Below are 21,278 nucleotides of genomic sequence, written 5' to 3' on the forward strand. Positions count from 1 at the left end.
AGCGTGTTCCTGGGCTTTTCTCACCTCCCTCCAGAATGGCTCGATCTTCGGGCATTTTCACCAGATATGATCTGCCGTGCCCCCCATCCTGCAACCCCCGCAGCAATCCCCTGAGGTTCCCGGGTAAATCTTATGAAGGCGGGCTGGTGTATAGTGCGACCAATATACCGCACTCCCCCCCCCTCTAGCCATTGCTTAAATGCCCCTTTTTCTAACACAGCCGTGAAATCCCTGTTATTGCGTATCAGTGTGAAAGGTGACAGGAAAGTAGTTCTCCCCTTGGTTCCCGCCAACTTGTCCCAGTTGTCCGCCACCAGTTTGGTTATCGTACTCATATAAATGGCTTGGCCTGTGATGTTTCGGTAGCCACAGGAACTCTGCCAGCTCAGGGTGCGCCACAGCTCAGTTCATTTTAACCCACTGTTTATTTTGCATGCTTTCCCCTTCCTGAAGCCATTCTCTGATCACCCTTAGCTGTGTAGCTTCGTAATAATGTTGGAAATTTGGTAGTGCCAGACTTCCCTCCCGTCTGGGTGCCCTTAGTAGGTGCCCGCTGATCCTTGCTTTCTTTCCTTCCCATAAGAACTTGTTAGTTAGGGCCTTTAGCTGTTTAAAGAAGCATGTTGGTACTGCCTGGGGGATCGCCTGGAATAAGTACAATAGTCGTGGGAGTGTAACCATTTTAACTGTGGCCAGTCGTCCCAGCCACGAAACTCGAAGAGTTTGTCATGATCTCTGCTTCCAAAAGGTCAGGGTTTTCCCAACTCCCTTGGAAGCAGATCCATAACCCAGGTTCCGAGTGCCAACCAGTCCCAATTGGGACCTTTTGGACCCAGTCCTGGCGCCAGTGGCACCAGGCTCATAAATATGCCCAGTCCCAGCGCTGGAAGCGCCGGGCTCATAATGCTTGGGTGGACTTACCTTCAGCAGACCATGCTGCTTACTTGCCTGCCAGTTGAGCCTCTGATCCTCTTCTGTTTGGAACTACTTTTCCTGTTGGGTGGGGCTGGAGCCACTCCCTAGATTCAGAACACTGGAACTCTTCTGGAAGGCAGGAACTCTTTTCTTACCAGGAACTCTTTTCTTACTTAGGCGTGGCTGTGGAAGGAGACACCTAAGCACTACAGGAGGCTATTTAAACCACACCCGGTGGATGAATCTTGCTTTGCGTTATTCTGCAACCTCTGCAGCAAGAACGCTCATCGTGTCTTCTGCATCCGGTCCTGGGCCTAAGGAAAAAGGCTTACCATCCTGAATCCAGTCTTCAGCAACACCTATAAAGACAAGAAAGAACAGGTTAGCATTCCGGCATCTGAAAGGCAAAGGCTTACCATCCTGAATCCAGTCTTCAGCAACACCTATAAAGACAAGAAAGAACAGGTTAGCATTCCGGCATCTGAAAGGCAAAGGCTTACCTACTCTTCGTGCGCTCCGGAGGTCTTCACACTGCATTCCGGCATCTGAAAGACAAAAGTTTACCAACTCTTCGCACGCTCCGGAGGCCTTCGGCGCTGCATCCCGCATCTGAAAGACAAAACAAGGTGCGTTTAAAGACATTGGGGAACTTTAATACTCACGTGCCATTACTCCTTTCCACATCTAATCCAGTGGGTATTCCGGCACCCTGCAGCCGCTCCGAACTCGTACCTGCAAAATAAAAAGACAGTTAGAGCGCATAGTGAAGCAGGCAACAAGCGCTTACTTACGTGCTTCCAGGCGCTTCTATTCATCACACGGGCTCCATCTTCAACTCACTTCAGCCCGTCATCCGCCATCGCCGGAACCCTGCAAAACAAGAGACATCATTACTAAAGACTTTAAAGACATTTGAATGACTCGAAACTTACCGTTCGTGCAGTAAACGACGGACAGCAGTCCTCTGAAGTCAAGAGGCCTGCGCTACCTATCCAGTGAAGAAACGGGTTACAGCACCCTGCCCCGAGGCAGATGGAGAGCTCGGCATTCACTTACCTAAGGTGAGAGCGTTAACCTTTGGGGGTCTACAGGAGAGGAGAAGAGGAAAGAGATAGGGACACCCCAATAACCCCAGTTCATTAACCCCATATTTTCTATCTGCAGACATCTTACTCTACACGTCAGGCATACAGTGCACAGAGGTCCGGGCCCAAAGAGCCAACCGGGTGCTACACATCACCTTTGAAGATACGGTAGTCGCCCAGTCAAGACCGGCGCCTCTGCGAGAATCAGGTGAGCGTTACAGAGTTCCCCATTTGTGGAAATCCCTCTTGATGTTCTTCATTAATAGGGGGTAATTAGCTGCGTACCGGCCCGCTTAAGTGGCCGTAATTTTGATTCTCAAATACCTAATTCCCCCTGTGCTCCACACGAACAGAGTGGCTACCCTCAACGTATCGCGATCCTCCACTTTTAGGGTTAGATTTCGGATTTCCCGACATTTATTTTCAAACATGAGGCATCCCCAAACTCCGCCAATAATGTTCTGCTTGCTTGGATGGAGTCTATTGGTGTTGTCAGGGCCAGCAACATGTCGTCTGCAAATGCTGCTACCTTCTGACTCCCCCCCCCCCCCCCCCCCCCCGAATGGAATGCCTCGTATCCCGTCTGCTTCCCTTATAGCTTGCAGAAAAGGCTCCAGATAAATTGTGTAAAGCATTGGGGACAGTGGGCACCCCTGTTTCGTGCCTCTACTCAACCTAAAGGATCTTGACATTGCCCCGTTTACTGACACTTTCCTTGAGGGTGTTTTGTAATTTGCCTGAACCATTATCAAAAACTCCCCTCCCAGGCCCATTTCCTGCATTACCCGGAACTAGGAGGTGGTAGGCAGAATCCTGTGCAGTGCCCTTAGGGACCACTACACACAATTAAGACTACAGGTTGCAATATAAGTTTTACCTTTGGTACAAGCCTGTACTACTATGTTAAAGTGGTAGCAGTAGCGGAGCTGCCAGGCTTATCTCAAGAGTATATGAGCAGTAGCACAGATTGCACAAAGGGACCACAATTACTGTGACTCAAGCAAACACTGACTCAAGGTTTCAGGTAAAAAATATAAGTACATTTATTTTTAAACCATTTGTTATTAACACAACACTTCTATTAAATTTAAAACCACACGTTAAATACACTACAACTGACAAATTCACTTTGTACGGTATAAATCAAGGTAAGTACCCTGTGTTTGAGAGAACCGGTGTTAGGAAACAATACATGTTACCATGAATACGATTGCGATCACTTTTTGACAGTTCGGTCTACTAAATAAACGCGTATCCGGGGCAAAAACACACTTAGCACCTGAGATGCCCAGAGATAGTTGGGGGCAAAAATCATTAGCAATTTGTTAGGTAGGCAAACAGAATCGAAGAACACTCATAGACAGAAATACAAGAGTCAAGAGGCCGGAGCCAGTGTCAAGTGGAACCGGGTTCCTGTGTCGAGATCACAAGTCAGATAGTTCGCGATTCAAAGTTGCCAAAAGTTCTTTAGATATTGTCAAATGTTCGGAAGCAAAAGTTATAAGAAGGAGGGAAAAATAAGGGCAAGCCTTATAAGCGAGAAATAGGGATTTCACCCAATATTCCTCAAGCAGGACACAGTACCTTTTCAGAGAAGAAACTGGTGCCACGGCAGTTGTTCCTGGTAGTTTCCTGTAGACCAACGATTCCTGGCTTCGGCAGAAAGGAGAACGATGAAGGGGGTCTACACCAGTATTCGGAAGGGTACCTGGTTACTGCCTTGCTCTGCCCAGGTTGGTACAATAATATCAACAAACGAATGAGCAAGGTCAGGTCGATCTCTGCTGAAGAGTAACCACTGCTACACCCTGAGTGGGTAACCCCTTGTGTGGGTGGTCACAGAATTCTCATGAAACTATTCTTCTGCACAAAAGGGTTTTATTTTGAAGTCCAGTGGTGTAGTAATACACTGGTATTGGTACTGGAAACTGCAACAGAAGAAACAGAGTAGTAACCTTCTCAGGCACCTCATCAAGCAGCAGTGGTAGTACATCGGGAGGTTCAGGCAACCAACAACAGCCACAACAACAACCTTTTTTTCCCAGGGGCATGCAACGAGGGTGACCCAGAAGAAGACCACCAGCCCAGGGACTGCAAATGAGGACCAGGCAGTGGTACCAAAACCAACCATAACAGAGAGGATACCAATCTTCAACCTATCCGACCATATAATTTCCGCCGCCGAACAAAACCTGTTGGAAAAAGGGTTGTCCTTCGTACCGGCAGCAAAAGCTCATGCCTTCAACACTGAAGTCGAACTGAAACGCTTTTTCCGGAACATTCGCTTGAAATACTTCTTCGAGGTTTACCTACCAGAACACTCAAACACTATCATGGAACGACCCGAAAGAGGTACAGACAACACCACAGGCCTCAAAATGAAATCAACATTTATGCCTCCTCCACACACTATCCCTTGTGAGTCGAAACATATGAGAAAATGGTCACCAAAGCTGTCCAGGAGGGACTCACACAGCACAACTTCTACGCAGACAACCTACAAATAGATGAAAGAACAGCGTTACGTTCCCTTAAAGACAACCATGACATCACCATCAAACCCGCGGATAAAGGCAGTGGTATCGTCATCCAAAACACGAAGGACTATGACCTGGAATTCCTGCGCCTACTGAGTGACATCAACGCCTACCGCCCCTTAGAAGTGGACCCCACCAAGAGTCTACAGGATGAGATTCGCAGCCTAACAGACCACGCACTTCGAGAAACTTGGATCTGCGAAGATGAGCATCTTTTCCTCAAAGCTCACCCGCGAATCCCGGCGTTCTACATACTGCCAAAGATACACAAAAACTTAAACCTCCGGGAAGACCGATTGTATCGGTTTGTGACTCAATTTTCGAACCCCTATCAGTCTACACGGACTTCTTCTTGAAACCTTGTGTGAACCAAATGAATTCCTACCTCAAAGACAGCACGGACACTATCCTCATGCTGGGGACCATCAACATGGAACAAAATTACATCTAGCCACCCTGGATGTAGAGGCCCTCTACACTTCAATCCCACAACTAGTGGCGTCAGAGGTATTGAAACTCTTTCTGGATAAAAGAAATGACACCGAAACCCTCCCTACAGACTTCATACTAGAATGTGTGAGACTTGCAATGACCGAAAATGTCTTTCTATTCAAAGACCAATTGTACAAACAAATCAAAGGGGTCAGCATGGGGGCCACCTTTGCACCAGACATTGCCAACTTGTACATGGCACATTACGAAACCGAAAACGTCATGGCAGACACTAATCCCTACAGAAACAACATCATAAAGCTGTGGAAAAGGTACATCAACGATGTGCTCCTCATCTGGCAGGTGAACCAACAAGACCTTAATGCATTCCAGGAAGGGCTCAAGCGGGTCAAGTGGCACAGCGAGTAGAGCGCTCGCTTTGACATGCGTGCAGAGCTTGCTAACGCAGGTTCGAATCCCGGCAGGGCCAAACTCAGCCTTTCATCCTTCCGAGGTCGATAAATGAGCACCACGCACCGTGGGCAATAATAAGCAGCGCTCAGATACCTGAGGGTTCGTAGCGCTATATAAATGCTAAATTATTATTATTATTATTATTATAATCTATGCAATCCTCACATCAACTTCACGATGCACTGGGACTTCCACGGGATTTACTTCCTAGACCTCCACATCTACAGGTCAGGAGACTATCTACGCACTGAACTATTTCGGAAACCTACAGACCGGAACACCTTACTGCACTTTGGAAGCTATCACCCTCAAGGTCTGAAATATAACCTCCCACCCCACGGACAGTTGTGAAGACCCGAATTGGGGAACACCGGTCTTGTATAAAAAACAAGGTACCGGACAAACCACTAGTGGAACACTGTGTTAAGAAGAACCACACCAACATGGATATAAAGTGGTGTGTCTTACTGAAATTGAACACCACCCATAGAGGTGGGGAGACATAGACAAAACCCTGACCAGACTAGAACAGAAATGGGTCCCCAAATCTACGAACTGTCAAAGAGGGTTTGAACATAACTGTAGAGTGGAAGCATTTCCTGTAAAATATGGCGACAGTATGTATGTCCTATGACAGAACACCCGTCTACAGCAATGTGTTTTATACAATATGACTGCAGATGCTCTCTGAGAAACCACATCCACCTTGCATCTGGCCAGACTTTCATACAGATACTTTCCATTTTCTAAAAACAAGAATTTGCACTGTGTAACATTTTGTTTTTTGATTTTGTGTCAAATCCTTTTTTTTAAAGTTTTTTAAAGTAATTACATCTGTAAATTGATATAAACCATTGATGTCATATACCTCTCATGAACAACATGTGGGAATGAAGTAACAAAGGCCTGGTTCTATACTACATGACAGCTGACACCCAAAGGGATTGACAGTGGCTGACACCATTGTGCGCCACACCTTGCATGACTTACATTTTGGCCCGACTGACTGCCTGCATCAACTCCAAACAGGCATCTAGGTAGTCACTCCGTCACAGGGCCCTTTTTCTTTAACATGGCCCTAGCCTGCATTCTACACACTTGCATCCTCGACATCCGAGACGACACACTGCTGCTTCAACGATCCTGGCAGCTGAATGCACTGGCAATAGGTAAGCTCTACTACACGCGGCTTTATGCACAGAAACAGGTAGGCCTACCCTCACTGTAAGGAATCTCTAAACAGTATGACTCTGCACATTTAAATGCCCATAGCACTTCGTGCCACCTAGACCATAGGCTGCATGACACTTGTTGTGGCACCGTAATCCAGAACGTGCACAGCCCACATAGATCACGGTCCACCCTTCCCCCAGGACTGTTGAGAAGGGGCGCTCTTTTTAATCAAATTGTATTAAATACAGATTTGCACTAATTTCTCTGTGCACTGGATAAATGGCATTTGTGATTCCACAGAATCCCTTTTTATCCCATTTAAGCGCACTCCACATTTAGTGGGACCACCACTAGGTCTACTCCCACCGAATCTGCTAAGACCTACGTCCCCCCCACTCCCTAGTCACACACCAAGTATGGGCTAGAGAGGAACCGCACTGTTGGGGCGCCATTTAGTAATCCTACCGCCTTATCCCCTGACAGGCGTGACCGTGCCTGTTGACAAGATGACTGCATCCTAAAGAAGTGGATCCTTCCACCTCTTAATCTGAACCACTAAGCTCCTCGGATTCGGTAAGCACCGGCATCCGCCTTACATAGTATTCATAACTTCTCTCTGCTAGATCTTTTGCTGACCACGTACATTCTGACACGTTCTTTGTCTGTTTCACTCCTACAGACCACATAGGACCCTCCACTCGTAAAGACACTCCTGTCCTGATACACCATTAGAGCTCACCTAGCTCCACGCAAAATGGCCGAAACACTGTCGTGTTGACATGTATTATATGTTGTTGTTCAAGTCTTGATTGTGCCCACACTCTATGGGCCCTCTACCTGTCTATGATTCCACTGAATTCTCTAAGCTTCCTTCCCAAGGAACCTATAGAGAATGAACAAACTGTACAAGTAGATGTCTCAAATATTGACTTCGAGGGGTTTGGGTCCTCCGGCGTATTCCATATCTGACATGTAATCACCACAGCTGTGCTGCTTACATGTCATAGATATCGAATACGTCGTCGGACCATCCCATCGAAAGAACGTTACCAGGTAAGAAAGTAACTTGTTCTACTTGATCATTCGTACTTAGGTACTAAACTTTGTATGTCCTCAAATGTGAATGTCCTATGTTTTTGAAAAATACCAGTGTATTACTACACTGCACTTCAAAATAAAACCCTTTTGTGCAGAAGAACAGTTTCATGAGAATTCTGTGACCACCCACACAAGGGGTTACCCACTCAGGGTGTAGCAGTGGTTACTCTTCAGCAGAGATCGACCTGACCTTGCTCATTCGTTTGTTGATATGGGGTCTACACCACACAGGGATGAGGCCGGCAGCAGCGATGATGAATAAAAGGTGCGCTCCTTAAAAAACAGGAGAGGCTCTTCAGGTGGCTATCCGGACCACTACAGAACTGTGCAGCGATTTCGACCACGAAGGCGACCTCTGTCTGAAGATGATGAGCTGGTTATCCCCACCAGGCTCAAGGGAAGAAGACTCCGGACTGGATCTCCTCTTAGTCGTTGAAGGGTAGATAGCTCAGGACTGCAGCAGGGCTTCACCGGTACGGGATAGTTGCAGCAGTCGGTACGGGATAGTTGCAGCAGTCGACCTCTCCTCCGCTTCTCTTCGGTTCCTTGTAGTTCCAGTGGCGACACTGACTTCCAGCCCAAGAGACCTGCCTTTTATGCGAAAATCCCCCATTCACACAGCCTGGCTGTCAATCACAGAGCAGGGTGAGGCTCTTCTAATTGCTATCCAGACCATTACAGCTGAGTGCTGCGATTTCGACCCAGAAGAGGATTCTCTGGCTGTAGAAGGCGAGCTGGTTGATCCCACCCGGCTCAAGGGAAGAAGACTCCGGACTGGATCTTCTCTTGTCGTTGAAGGGTAGATAGCTCAGGACTGCAGCAGGGCCTCAGCGGGACTCGGGAGTGGAGCAGCAGTCTTCTTCTCCGCTTCTCTTTGATTCCTTGCAGTTCCAGTGGCGACTGACTTCCAGCCCAAGAGTCCTGCCTTTTATGCCAAAATTCCCCATTCACACAGCCTGGCTGTCGATCACTCTGCCGGGGGGTTGTCCAGCCCGGAAAACCACCTCAGTCAATGAACACAAAGTGCGACTTGGTTCTCCAAGGAGACCCTGTGCAGGGGGTGACTACACCCCTCCCTCACATTCAGCCCACCTAGACACCCAGGCGCTAAAAGGAGGGCTTCTCTAGAGAGGCCCGCCAGACGACGGTGAACAAAGGAGGCAAACCTGGTTTGCCGCGCAAAGTAAAACACAAGAAAGATTTTAGCAAAATGAAATGGCGACGAAACCCAACCAGAGCCAAATTAAAACCAATATGGTCAAGCGGGTTCCATGTTCGAGGCTACTATATTAGCCTAAAACATTACCACGTTATGGAATATAACCGCGGTAGAAAAGTTAGGGTAGATACCACTGCCACCAGCCAAGTCTGTTAAGGGACCGAAACAAGGCTCCAGGAGGCAAAGATAAAAAGGGATAAGTATTAACCCTTTCCAATACTCCATGTAAGATGGGGTGTACTGGGTCTGCAGTTTAAATGACTACATAAAGTAAATGGCAACTTTATCTATTTCTGGGGAACAGTAAGTCTAAAGACAGCCCTGTGTCACTGCACTGAGGGTGCTGTGTAACGCACACAAAAAGTTGGTCTCATGGAGTGGTGTGGCTCCAGAGCCCAAGATCACACAAACAGTCGAAATACACATGGCAAAACACATGCAAGAGTGAGAAAAGGATCACACTTTTACTAAGTGGAAAAAAATAAACCCCTGAAATCCAGCAAAGCTGCCGAGTGAGGGACTCACTAGGTAAGGGAAATTAGCCATAGAATGAGAATTCTCCCTAACACTAATATTCTAAATTTTTAAATTCTTTTCCCACCTCCAGATGTTGGTACTGCTTTGGGAGTCTGTCATAGATGTGGAATACGTCGGAGGACACAATCCCCTCGAAGAACAAGTTACTTACCTTATCTGGTAACTTTCTGTCGATGGGATGTTCCCCGACGTATTCCACATCGAACCCTCTCAGCCTGCCCCTCTACAGAATTTCTTTTGTGATTGCAGCTTACATTTCTGCAAGACTTTCTGCAGTCATACTGGCAGGAGATTGATGCCACACGTTCTAGGAAAAAAACTACAACTGAGGCTATGGGCGCCATGTGTCCTATATATAATATCCATTGACGTTGACCCTCGACGGAGGCCCTCGAGGGACAACGTATCAACGTCATCGACACAGGACGCCTACGCCAAAGAATTTTCCGAAGCAGTACAGCTGTGGTCATTACCTGTCATAGATGTGGAATACGTCGGAGGAACATCCCATCAAAAGAACATTACCAGATAAGGTAAGTAACTTGTTCTTCTCTTAGAACAGGAACATTCAACTGATCAATCCATTAGAAACCAAGACACACCCAAATACTTAACCGTGAGCCTCCATGCAGACAAGATCATGTATGACAACTGTATTAGAATTTCATTTTGACAAGATATGCCCAATGTAGACGGGCATGTTGATTATGTTCGCATGTGGAATCAGAGTCAAATACCCCTGATGAGTCGTTCAAAATAATAAACCAGTGCTTAGCAAATAACTCGCAACACCAACCCCTGTGCCCTAAAAGTTGATTAGCTGGAATACCAAAGGGTGCAAACATTTGCTAATGGTAGAAAATGCAATGCTTAGAGAAGCTGATATCACAATGCTGCAATTAACATGGCTAACTGAACCTCCATTATGGAATGGACATGTTTTGCTAACAATTCTTGCCATAAAAAACACTGTTGGACTCCCGGCAGCAGGGTTACTAGTTGCATTAAAGATTGACCGAGGACTTGCACACGAATCATGGGCTTCACCAAATCCATTTACGCAGTTGGTTAGGCTCTCGACGAAAGGCCATGGAAATTTGGCCTTGGTGAATCTGTATTGGAACCACACGCCCATCACAGAGAAAATATTCTTCCAAGGAGTAGAACACATACTACTAGATGATCCCAGTATTATTTTTGTGATCCTTGGAGGTGATTTAAACATTCAACGTCTTCCTAGTTGCCGTGTGAAGCCAACTGCTACAGCTGTAAAATGGCTTGCACTTATGCATGAAAGACAGTTCAAAATGGTCAATGTTGCCATTCCAGGAGACATTCCTCCTCAATTCACTTGGAGGAAAGGCACGTCGTCTTTAATTATTGGTGACTTGTTTTGTTGTGGGCAGCATGCCCCATAAATGTCAAATAGAGCACTAAAGAGGAGTTTAGAAATGTAAAGGTAAACTGCTTTAATGTTACATAGGATTCCCACCCTGATGGGAAATATTCAAGAGCATGTGAATCCATGAAAGATACCAATTCTAGAGAACGGGAGTAACATGTAAGTAACTGATTTCTTATTTGTTTTTTTTGTGTGATAAATTACTCCTTTGCATGTACCGCTGTAGGAACCTGTAGAAATGTAGGCAAACAATCTGTGTATTGTAATGAATCTCAAGCTGCTTGTGTGGGTATGCTTTTCTTCTCAATTTTGTGAGGATTATTTATTTATTTTTTTCTTATTTATTACGAACAGGTATCTCCCTTCGATGGAAGTCTGTAGAACTACCTATTGAGGGTGCGACGCAAGTTTGTGTTTTGAAAGTGGAGAGTCCTAATCTCTTTTATGTTCGGCTAAAGGAAAACCAAGGTAATGGATTACCAAGTATACCCATCTTCTGTCTTTTTCTAAAAGAATATAATTCTTTGTTCTTAAGCACATCAGTGTTAGCACTCCCCCCTCCCTGATTGATGCTGTTAGGAGCAGCTTAGTAAATAAGAAAAGCCCAAAGCGTTCTCCCTCTTCATTTGTTAGGTCTGTCAGACAATCTCAGAAATGGTGCCAAAGGGTCTTTTGATAATGTTTTTTCTGATGCATTCGTTCCTCCCGCAAAGTACATTTCTTTGAAACTTATTTGGGTATAACCAGGATTTTGAATGTTTAGGTTTTCATTGCTACCTGCATTAGCAGGCGTCCAGGCTCTGCACTGACTAGCAAGGCTTCATTGGTGCCAGAAGTGAATTCCACTGATTGTAGATGGAGTTGCATGAGCCGTATGACAAGAGTTGCACCAAATGTTCTCCACATTCAGATGCAGAGGGAGTGATGACAAAGATGCGAGAGTTAATGAGGAGTCTGTGGAGGAAATACAATGTCAAAAAGAAAAAAAACATTATCAGAGGTAATAGATACATTCCATTTCATTGGTGAATGTATGCAATGCCCTTGTTGCTGCCTAACCACTATTCGGCTCATGCTTCCCAATGCATAAATCACTGTTTGACCCCTGCTTGAATGAGCTCCAAGTCCATCAGGCACCTATTAGCTGCTTGCCTTTCGTAGGTCTTGCAAACTCAACTAATAGCTGATCATGGATCACGAGTTCCTTGGTGTTGGCAGTGTAAAGGCTAAACCCCTCTTAGGATCTTATCTATGAACTGAAGCAACCAGTAACATAATACTTTGCCAACATTTGCAAAATCTCTCTGCAGAAATCATATTCCATCAGAGCCAAAGGCTGACGGGGGAATTCAAGGGGGGTTTCTGTAGAAAAAGGAGACTGTAGTCTCGGGTATCGATTTGCAAGACTCCTTTGTCTATGGTGATTAGTGCCCATTGTGGAAAAACATGATTTTCTTCTTCTCCCCCACACCTCTCAGTGGCTACGAGTAGGATAGCGTAGACCAAGTAAAGATGTTTGGTGCCTGAGGTGTAAGATGAAGGACGGTGGAGAAAATATCCCTTACCCACAGAGGATCCAAAATATATTTGCTGCATCCACCTCACTCTGTTGTCTTGAACAAGGGGAGGCATAGAAATAGGGATTTTGATAGAATACATTCTAATAATCAGCTGGGAAATCCAAAGACTTGGTGTTAGTCCTAGAGGATTGTAAATGCTGCAAAAACGCATGCACTTCTGAGCCATAAAGATTTTTACTCCAACCTCTTTTTCCGTTTCCTTCATACTGTGTGGGCCTCTCCACAGGGGACTGGGACTGATGCCTTGCGCACTGCAAGAGTGATTTCTCCTTTAAAAAAATGGAGGTTCACAATAGTCTGGCACCCAAACGACAGACCCTTTTTCTGTACGGACAGGAACTGTTGTCCTTACTCCAGCACTTTATTTTAGCTCGCATTCCCTGCTTTCTATTACTCTAATTCTGTGTTTTTCCTCTTGCACTCCAGTGCCTCCAGTCCTCTGGCGTATGTCAGCCCCCTGCCATATTTTCTAGGCGCGCCTCTTGCATCAGTTCGTTTCTGGGGTCGGACCTGCATGCACTCTGTCTGGTGTGCCCTGTGTTAGATCACCATTGGGACTGCTGCGTTGCGTGCCTTTGTTGTAGGGACATTATTTTTCTAGGCACTAACTACGAAACCTGCGCACAAGGGCGCTGTGCTGGATGGGAGCTTCCTGCATACTGCTGAATGAAACCTCCACAAAATTGCTGCCAGGCACGACAAGGACACTGATCCCTGCATCTCCTCATGTCGTTATTACCCCTCAAAGATGGCTGCAGATCCTACTGGTTTTCCATATACAGGTTCTCCTGTCAGATTGCCGCAGTCTGTAAACATGTGTACCCCCAGTGGTCATCAATGCAGACCTTGTTTGTGTACATCATATCTGCGTTCGTCCATAGCCCTCAGTTACCCAGGTGCATTGTAGGCTCATGTGCTGCAGCCCTGCTGGGTGCTTTCTACTCATCTTTCATTATCAACCACAACACCATCTCGAACTAAACAACAAGGCCGTTCTAGTGAGGACCGCTTTTTTCACTTGGATAATGGGGCTCATGGGGTCCATTCAGATGCCTGACTTAAGTCCCTCATAAGGGATGTTTTACCACTTCCTGTCAAGCCAGTGCCAGTTTCATCAGTTGATCAATCTACCCAACAGTTGCCTTTCACTCCTGCATAAGTGATTGCATCAGAGTCAACTAAGGTTCTGATACATCTCACGACCCTACAACTGACAAAGGTTTGGTGATACCACAGCGTATTGAATCGTCCACTTCTCTACCATCAGTGGATAACTAAATGGATAAGAAGACTGTCCATTGCATGGTATGTCCCATCATGAACGCTTTGCTAGAATGTATTCATTTCTGGCTGGTCCTGCTTCCCCAGACATTGTTTCTGAATGTTGTGTTATGGCAAAGGTGTTGGCCATGCAGACTTAAGGGCTGTCGAGCATACCTGTACAAAAGGAGGTCTTGGCTCTCGCCATTAAGACATGGCAGAAACCACATTCATGTCTACCTTCAAATAAAAAGGTTAAGCCGAGGTATAGGAAATTTGCTTCCGCCAATCCTCCATTTTTACTGTATCAACGATCTCTCTTCTGTGGTGGCTGCAGATTCTCTGTATGGGGAAACCTGTGTCATCATCTGTTCGTCTTCCTCTGCACTGCTATCAAAGAAGGGTAGAGTTCTGGAGGTATATGAGAGAACAATGGTTGGAAATGCCTCAACAACTGGGACAATTTAACACAGATGTTTTGTTGGCAGCTGCCAGCCAGCGACATCATTCCACATCAATCAGGATGTTTGTCTACCTAAATTATTTTTTTCTAATCAATTGTGTCCTCCCACATATTCCTTATCTTTGATATCTCCTACCAGTGTAAAAAAAAATCTCTCTGTAGAGGGTGGCGTGCGTCGTCGACTCAATGTCTCTCGACAGCCTCCGTCCGCTCTCGAGCATGACGTCCCCGACTGTACATATAGCACAGACCGTGCCCGTGACTTTAGTTTTTCTGCTGCATAACCTGCAGTAACCCTCGAAACGACAACGCACCGTATCCGAAGTGAACTCACCTTGGATGCAGTGCGTTGGTATTTAAAAATAAAAATGCCAAAAACTGGTTTCAAGAAATGCACAGACTTTGGGGCCAAGATGTCCATTACAGAACCACATTGCGATTGCCTCTGCTGTCTTGGGCTCGAGCACAAGACTGAGGACCGCGGTTCCTATCAGTACATGGCAGGAGATGCGCTTAAATAGAGGAAGGTATTGGGGCGCCTTTATTGCACGCCTGTTCGGATGCACAGATTGGGGTTGTTAGAAACTGAAAGTTGCTGGGGATGTCGGAAGGAGATAGGTACCTTGTTACATATGATGTGGAATTGTCAGGGTGAGGGATTTTTGGAATGACGTGCTGAATAGAATTGATTTGATATGGAATATTATATTTCCGAGAACCCCATCTACAGTGCTTTTGAAATCCCCACAACATTGTAGGTTTATTGGTTGTGCAGCGTTATGTTGGATTAATAAAGTCCTCTTGGTCGCAACCAGACAAATAATAAAAGTCTGGAAAACCAGGAAAAAAACATGTGTGGCAGAATGGCTAGTTAATGTACAAGTTCCCTCAAATTTTGAGAAGATAAAGTTTAAAAACCAGCATAGAGAGGATGGAACAGTGGGGACCGTTTAATGAATTTTATGACTGAGGTTTAGATAGAGTATGAGAATTTGCTTGATGTCGTCTGGTAGGGTGATTGTTTGTATTGTGTATGTGTGTCTGGTGACGTCCCATGTGTTTGTTTATTTTTCTGTTATTTGGAAAGCCATTGTTAGATGTTAGTGATTTGGATTCATTTTTTGCTTCATATGTGCTATTGCTTTTTATTCTGATTGTTATTTACTTATAAGGATGGTTTTATTTTGCTGAATTGCATATGTTACTTGCGTGTTGTTTATTTGTTAACTTTGAAAAAAATGTAAATAAAGAGATTAAAAAAAAAGAGAGGAAGGGGAAACTCGCTACGTTTGAAGAGGAGATCTTCTGATGCAAGGAGTATGAGGTGGGATTCATCACAGCTGAAGTGCTTGAGACTGCAAGAGCTCCTTTAGACAGCAAAGTGGTTCCCACCACTCGTCTTCTTGTAAGAAGGCCAAGAAAAGGCGCCACAGATCCAGCTCGACATCTTCTCCAGCATGGGGTCTGGCATGGATTCACATGCTCATGAATATTCCCCATCGTCAGGCCGGGAATCCTAGGTAAAGAAAAAATCGGTATCAGTTTCGTTTCTGATCTGTCTTTCTCAGTAGTAACCAATCACTGGTCTCTGGGTCATACTGCCCCCAGCCAATGACTGCCATCTCCCTAAGCCACGCGTCTGGCAGCCATCTTCAGATTTTTACTGCGCGCTCAAGTGTTGGGAGTCCTCGTGTTTAGCTCTCAAGCTTTTGCTGCGTTTTTGCGCTTTTTCAAAGAGAATTTCTCATTTTTCGGTCAAATAGTGCCTCAAGCTCCCCCGTCTCTACATCGATTAACGGGGATCCGTGTCGGATTTTTCTACGCCGCTCAAGGGTGAAGATTTCGTCGAGTTACGCTTCTTGGAGGATTCCAGAAGTTTTTGCGGCCTACCCGAACATGGCCCAGGAGAAAGGAAGCTCGACGCCCGGAAACCTGTTGGGGTTTGCTCTGGATGCCAGCTGCAGAATGTGTTCAAGGAGGACGAGCACTGGAAATGTCTCTACTGCCTTCATGAGGACAAAACGCACGTGGAGACGGACTGTGCATTTTGCAGGAACATGACGGAACGGACCATCAGGGACTGACACCTTTGTCTCTCCAACTGGCTGGAAGGAAAGAGCCCGTCAGGTGAGAAGAAGAAGAAGAAGTCTGAGCGGTCTTCTAAGTCCTGGGAGGGCGCCCCGGCGACGGGGGCCCAACAGAAGGCAAAGCACAGCGAGTCCGCGGGCACCGGGAGTGCCGAACGGTCGGGCTCTTCGGCTGCCAGGCAGGGCGCGCCTTCCCCCGCACCATCAACCACGAGCCAACGCTCTGGTTCGGGGAAGAGGAAATCCGAGAACCCGGGTAATCTTCTGGAGAGGCCCCGGTCGATCTCGTAGGATTCAGCCGAGGGGGAGGGAGGCGGTGACCCTCCCCCCAAGGTGAAGGCCTCAAGCACGCCTAAGGTGGTGAAGGCCTTGATTCACCCGGCCAAGGCCTCTATCAAGGAAGTTGCGGCGGCCCTGGCGCAACCTGTGGAGGCTACACCAGTGGAGGCGACCTCGGGCCCCAGAGTCTCCCTGCCTCCGCGGAGAGCCGCCTCTTTCAGACCCATCGAAAAGACCCCCATGAAGACCCTGGCGGAAAAAGGGGGGGGGGGCGGTGGCTATTGTGGACACGGACACAGCATCCGAGGAGGAGCTGGTAGAAGTCTTAGAGGGCCTCGACGAGGCCCGTCCCCACGGGAGGGATCCCGACGAAGGTGACGACGAGAGTGACAGTGGCACCGGTGAGGGTCCTAGTCACCCGTCGCTTCCGGAGCCGCAGGATAACTCGGCGGCCTTTTTGTTGGTGATACAATCCTTATGTTCGGAGATGAGGACGAGATTGCCTTTACCACCGACGGAGGATCGGGAACCAGGCTCGACGGAGGAGCCAGAGCCGGAGCCAGGCCCGGCGGAAAGCCCCCTGAACAAGAGAAGACGGATCCATCCAGCCCCGCCTTTTCATCCCTCGCGGCCTGCTCAGCCTTTACCCATGTCCCCCGTCCCTGGGGATGACACGGGAACGGACACGGCCACGACGGGGACCGAAGACGACGGCGGTGACGACGGGATGAAGCCCCCATCGCCCCCAGCCCGGGCCTCCCCGCCCGACGAGATTGGATCTTTCCATGCAATGATCGCCAGGGCATCTGAGCTTTTTCAGCTCTGCCCCGAAGAGAAGGAAGGAAGGTTTCCTTTACCAACAGCGCGAGGCCAAGAGGAAGACAGTCCTTGCGGTGCCTTTACTGGATGACATCTGGGACGAGGGACAAGAACCCACATACGGCGCCTGCCAAGAGGGATCGGTACGAGAAGTACCGGGTCCCCGACGCAGCCCCTTTGTGCCTTAGGGCACAACCGACCCCTGACTCGGTCATCTCAGCGGCGGCCAAGAAGTGGGGGGGGACATCGGCCTAAACGTCAACTTCCCCGCCGGACGGCAAAGGAAAGAAGCTGGACGCAATGGGACGATGAGTTCTCGTCAGCGGCAAAAACGATTAAGGCGGCCAACGCCCTCGCGATTGTGGCCCGCTACGACAGGGAGTTATGGTACAAGATCGCCCCCCTGTTGGATTTCCTACTTGATGACAAGAGGGCCGAGGCCCTGGAGATCTTGCTAAAAGGCGAAGTGGCGTCGGACCATGCCATTACGGTGGCAACGGACATTGCCGACACAGGTTTCCGCCAGCTAGGCAACAGCGTTTGCCTTAGACTACGAGGGTGGCTCAAGGCGACGGATTTCCGCCAGGACATACAAGCCAAGGTTTTGGACATGCCGTTCGACGGGAACAATATGTTTGGGAAAACAGTGGATGAGTCCCTCCAAGCCATCAAGGCGGACACGGAGACAGCTAAGGCCCTAGGTGTTCTCCGTCAACGAAGGCCGTCCTTTTGGAGCACCGGAGGCAAGCAGGGTGCCGCCAAGGGATTCGGCGGTGGCTCCTCTACTTACCGCAAAGCGGCCCGCTCCTCGTCACAGGAAGCCAATAGAGGACGAGGCAAGACGGGTGGACCCCGCCGTCGTCGCCAGGGAGGCCAAGGCGTCCTCCAAGCAAGATTGAACCGACAGCGGTGTCGGGCCCCCACCGAAGCACCCCGGTCTGGCCTCGCCGTTGGAAGAAAGGACGAAGGCTATCCTGGGCAAGGTGCAGCGTCTGTTGGCCATGGACGTGGCCAGGGTAAGGTCCATCAAGTCCCTCCTCGGGATGATGTCCTCCTGCATATATCTCGTGCGCCTGTGCAGGCTTCGGATGTGCCCTCTGCAAGAGTTCCTCGACGCCCGCTGGTTCCAATCGACGGACAGCTTCAAGGACAGGATCCCGCTCAAGATACCTTCCAACGAGCGATCCGGTGGTGGGGCACCCGCGCTCATCTGACGGCGGGCACAGACTTTCAGACCCCATCCCACCAGATAACAGTGACGACAGATGCCTCCCTGGAAGGGTGGGGAGCGTACACCGGAGAACTTCACGCGAGAGGCCTTTGGCTCCCAGAGGAGAAGACGCTCCACATCAACATCCTGGAGCTCCGTGCAGTGTTCTGGGCCCTCGGGTCCTTTCTCCCGTCCCTCAAGGGCAAGGTGGTGAGAATCTTCACCGACTACACCACCACGATGTTCTACATCCAGAAGCAGGGAGGAACCAGATGCCCAGCCCTCTCCAAGGAAGCCCAGGATCTGTGGCATTGGGCCGTCGCCCAAGTGATGTTTCTGGTGCCTTTTCATCTGGCAGGAATAAAGAACACCATCGCCGACTCACTCTGCAGGGAGCTGCGCTCGTGCCAAGAGTGGAAACGACGTCAGGATCAAGTGGATCGACTCTTCCGACGATGGGGAAAACCGCAGATCGACCTGTTCGCGACGGCGACAAACTCAAAGTGCCAGAGGTTCGCCAGCAGGTTTCCCCAGCCGAGGAGCATGGGCGATGCTTTCTCGTTCCCCTGGGACGGCCTGTTCCTTTATGCGTTCCCTCCGTTGCCGTTGCTGCTCCGACTCGTCAACCAGCTCAAGAGGTCCCGGTGCAGGATGATCCTCGTTGCACCGGCGTGGCCGAGGCCGATCTGGTTCCCGGACCTACTGGACTTGTCAGCGTCGCCACCAGTCAAGCTGCCGACGGACGCGGATCTTCTCTCCAGAGAAGGAGGCGCCATACTTCATCACGACCCGGAGTCGCTGAACTTGCAGGCCTGGCTCCTGCAGCACTGGAGTTTGGAGGGTACGATATCCCGGCTGACTGCAGAGGGGTCCTTGAAAAGGCCAGGGTATCCTCAACTCTCAAGGGCTAACGACATAAGTGGAAGAGGTTCTCTGTAGAGGTTAACCCTCTACGGATTACGGCCCCTCAAGTGCTGCCGTACCTACTGTCGCTGGCCAAGGCTGGACTGGCTAGCGCCTCCATCAAGATACATCTGGCTGCGATCTCCCAATACCCCAGAACCACGGGATGAGTGTCCTTGTGGTCCCATTGCCTGGTAAAGGAATTTATGAAGGGACTGTTCCGTTCGTCCCAGCCGGTGAAGGCCCCTGCCCTGGTGTGGGAGCTCAACGTGGTGCTGACCAGGCTCATGGGGGCGCCATTCGAGCCCCTGCATTCGGCACTGTTGAAGTTCCTGTCGTGGAAGACTGCGTTTCTTGTGGCCATCACCTCTGCACGACGAGTGGGAGCTATCCAGGCCCTATCCTGCAAGTCTCCATACTTGACTTTTCACGACACGAAGGTGGTGCTGAGGACGCACGCCTCTTTTATGCCCAAGGTGCCGTCGGACTTCCTCCTCAACAAGCCCTTGGTGTTACCGGTCTTCTTCCCGTCGCCTTTGTCACCGGCTGAGAGGACTTTGCACTCGCTGGATATGGCTAGAGCGCTGAAGTTCTACGTGGACCGCACAAAGAGTTTTCGGGAGACATCACAGCTATTTGTGAAATTTGGACCTGTGAACCAAGGGAAGGCTCTCTCGAAGGCTTCCATTTCCAGATGGCTGCATCATGCACTGTCATCGGTTGGCAAACCGACCGTTGCCTGGCCGTCCGAGAGCCCATTCGACCAGAGCTATCGCTGCTACCACGGCGTTCTTGTCTGTTGTGCCCCTGCTGGACATCTGCAGGGCTGCTACGTGGAGGTCGACGCACACCTTCACGAGATTCTACTGCGTTGACCGGGATTCCAGGGAGGAGTACAGGGTCGGCCAAGCGGTGCTGCGCAACCTGTTCACCTAAGGTGAGCCTGGTGAGGAGGTAAGAATTGCTTAATGTTGAGTTTTTGATGTAATGCTTAAGGTTGAGCCTTTGCCACCTCCCGTTGGTTGTGCATGTGTGTACTGCTATGTATTCTTATATTCATGAGCATGTGAATCCATGCCAGACCCTATGCTCGAGAAGGAACAAGTTACTTACCTGTAACTGTTGTTCTCCAGCATGGGTCTGGCATGGATTCACATGCGAACCCTCCCTCCTACCCCTCTGCGGCTCTTCACTTGGTCATACTGCCACTTTGCGTGCTACCAAAATCTGAAGATGGCTGCCAGAGGCAGGGCATAGGGAGAGGGCAGTCATTGGCTGGGGGCAGTATGACCCAGAGACCAGTGATTGGTTACTACTGAGAAAGACAGATCAGAAACGAAACTGATAACAGATTTTTTCTTTACCGAGGATTCCCGGCCTGATGACGGGGAATATTCATGAGCATGAGAATCCATGCCAGACCCATGCTGGAGAACAACAGTTACAGGTAAGTAAATTGTTCCTTACGACTCTCCCGAGCCAAGGTATCTTGTCCAGGTAAGTCGGCCTCTAAGGTTGAGTGAAAGACTTTTCTTCTCCAAATAAGGCACGTTCTCATGACCCTTCTAAAGAAATGAAAAAGACCCATGACCCCATTGCGCCTCGTATGGCTGAGAAGGCTTCTTCAAGGTTGCTGCTCGGGTTCCCTCGACCCATCAAGTGCACTCAAAGCCTCGGGTCGAGGAGAGGCCTAGTCCTCATGCCTCTGTTACTCCATGTTAGGGAGAATTGTTATAAATGGTTGATTTCCCTTACCTAAAGAGTCCCCCAGCAGCTTTGCTGGATTTCTATGATTTATTTTTTTC

General features: G+C 48.6%; 1 protein-coding gene across 1 annotated transcript in view; it reads left to right on the forward strand.

Moving 5' to 3' along the window:
• The window catches only part of TDRD1 (tudor domain containing 1), a 2,044,642-nt gene that overhangs the window by 1,465,822 nt on the left and 557,542 nt on the right, over positions 1–21,278 (forward strand). Inside the window, exon 20 of the mRNA XM_069611868.1 lies at positions 11,227–11,340. Coding sequence (XP_069467969.1) covers positions 11,227–11,340 — 114 coding nt within the window. The remainder of the gene's footprint in view (positions 1–11,226; positions 11,341–21,278) is intronic.

The sequence above is a fragment of the Ambystoma mexicanum genome, chromosome 8 (assembly GCF_040938575.1).
Source record: "Ambystoma mexicanum isolate Mex_15411 chromosome 8, UKY_AmexF1_1, whole genome shotgun sequence".
NCBI lineage: Eukaryota > Metazoa > Chordata > Amphibia > Caudata > Ambystomatidae > Ambystoma > Ambystoma mexicanum.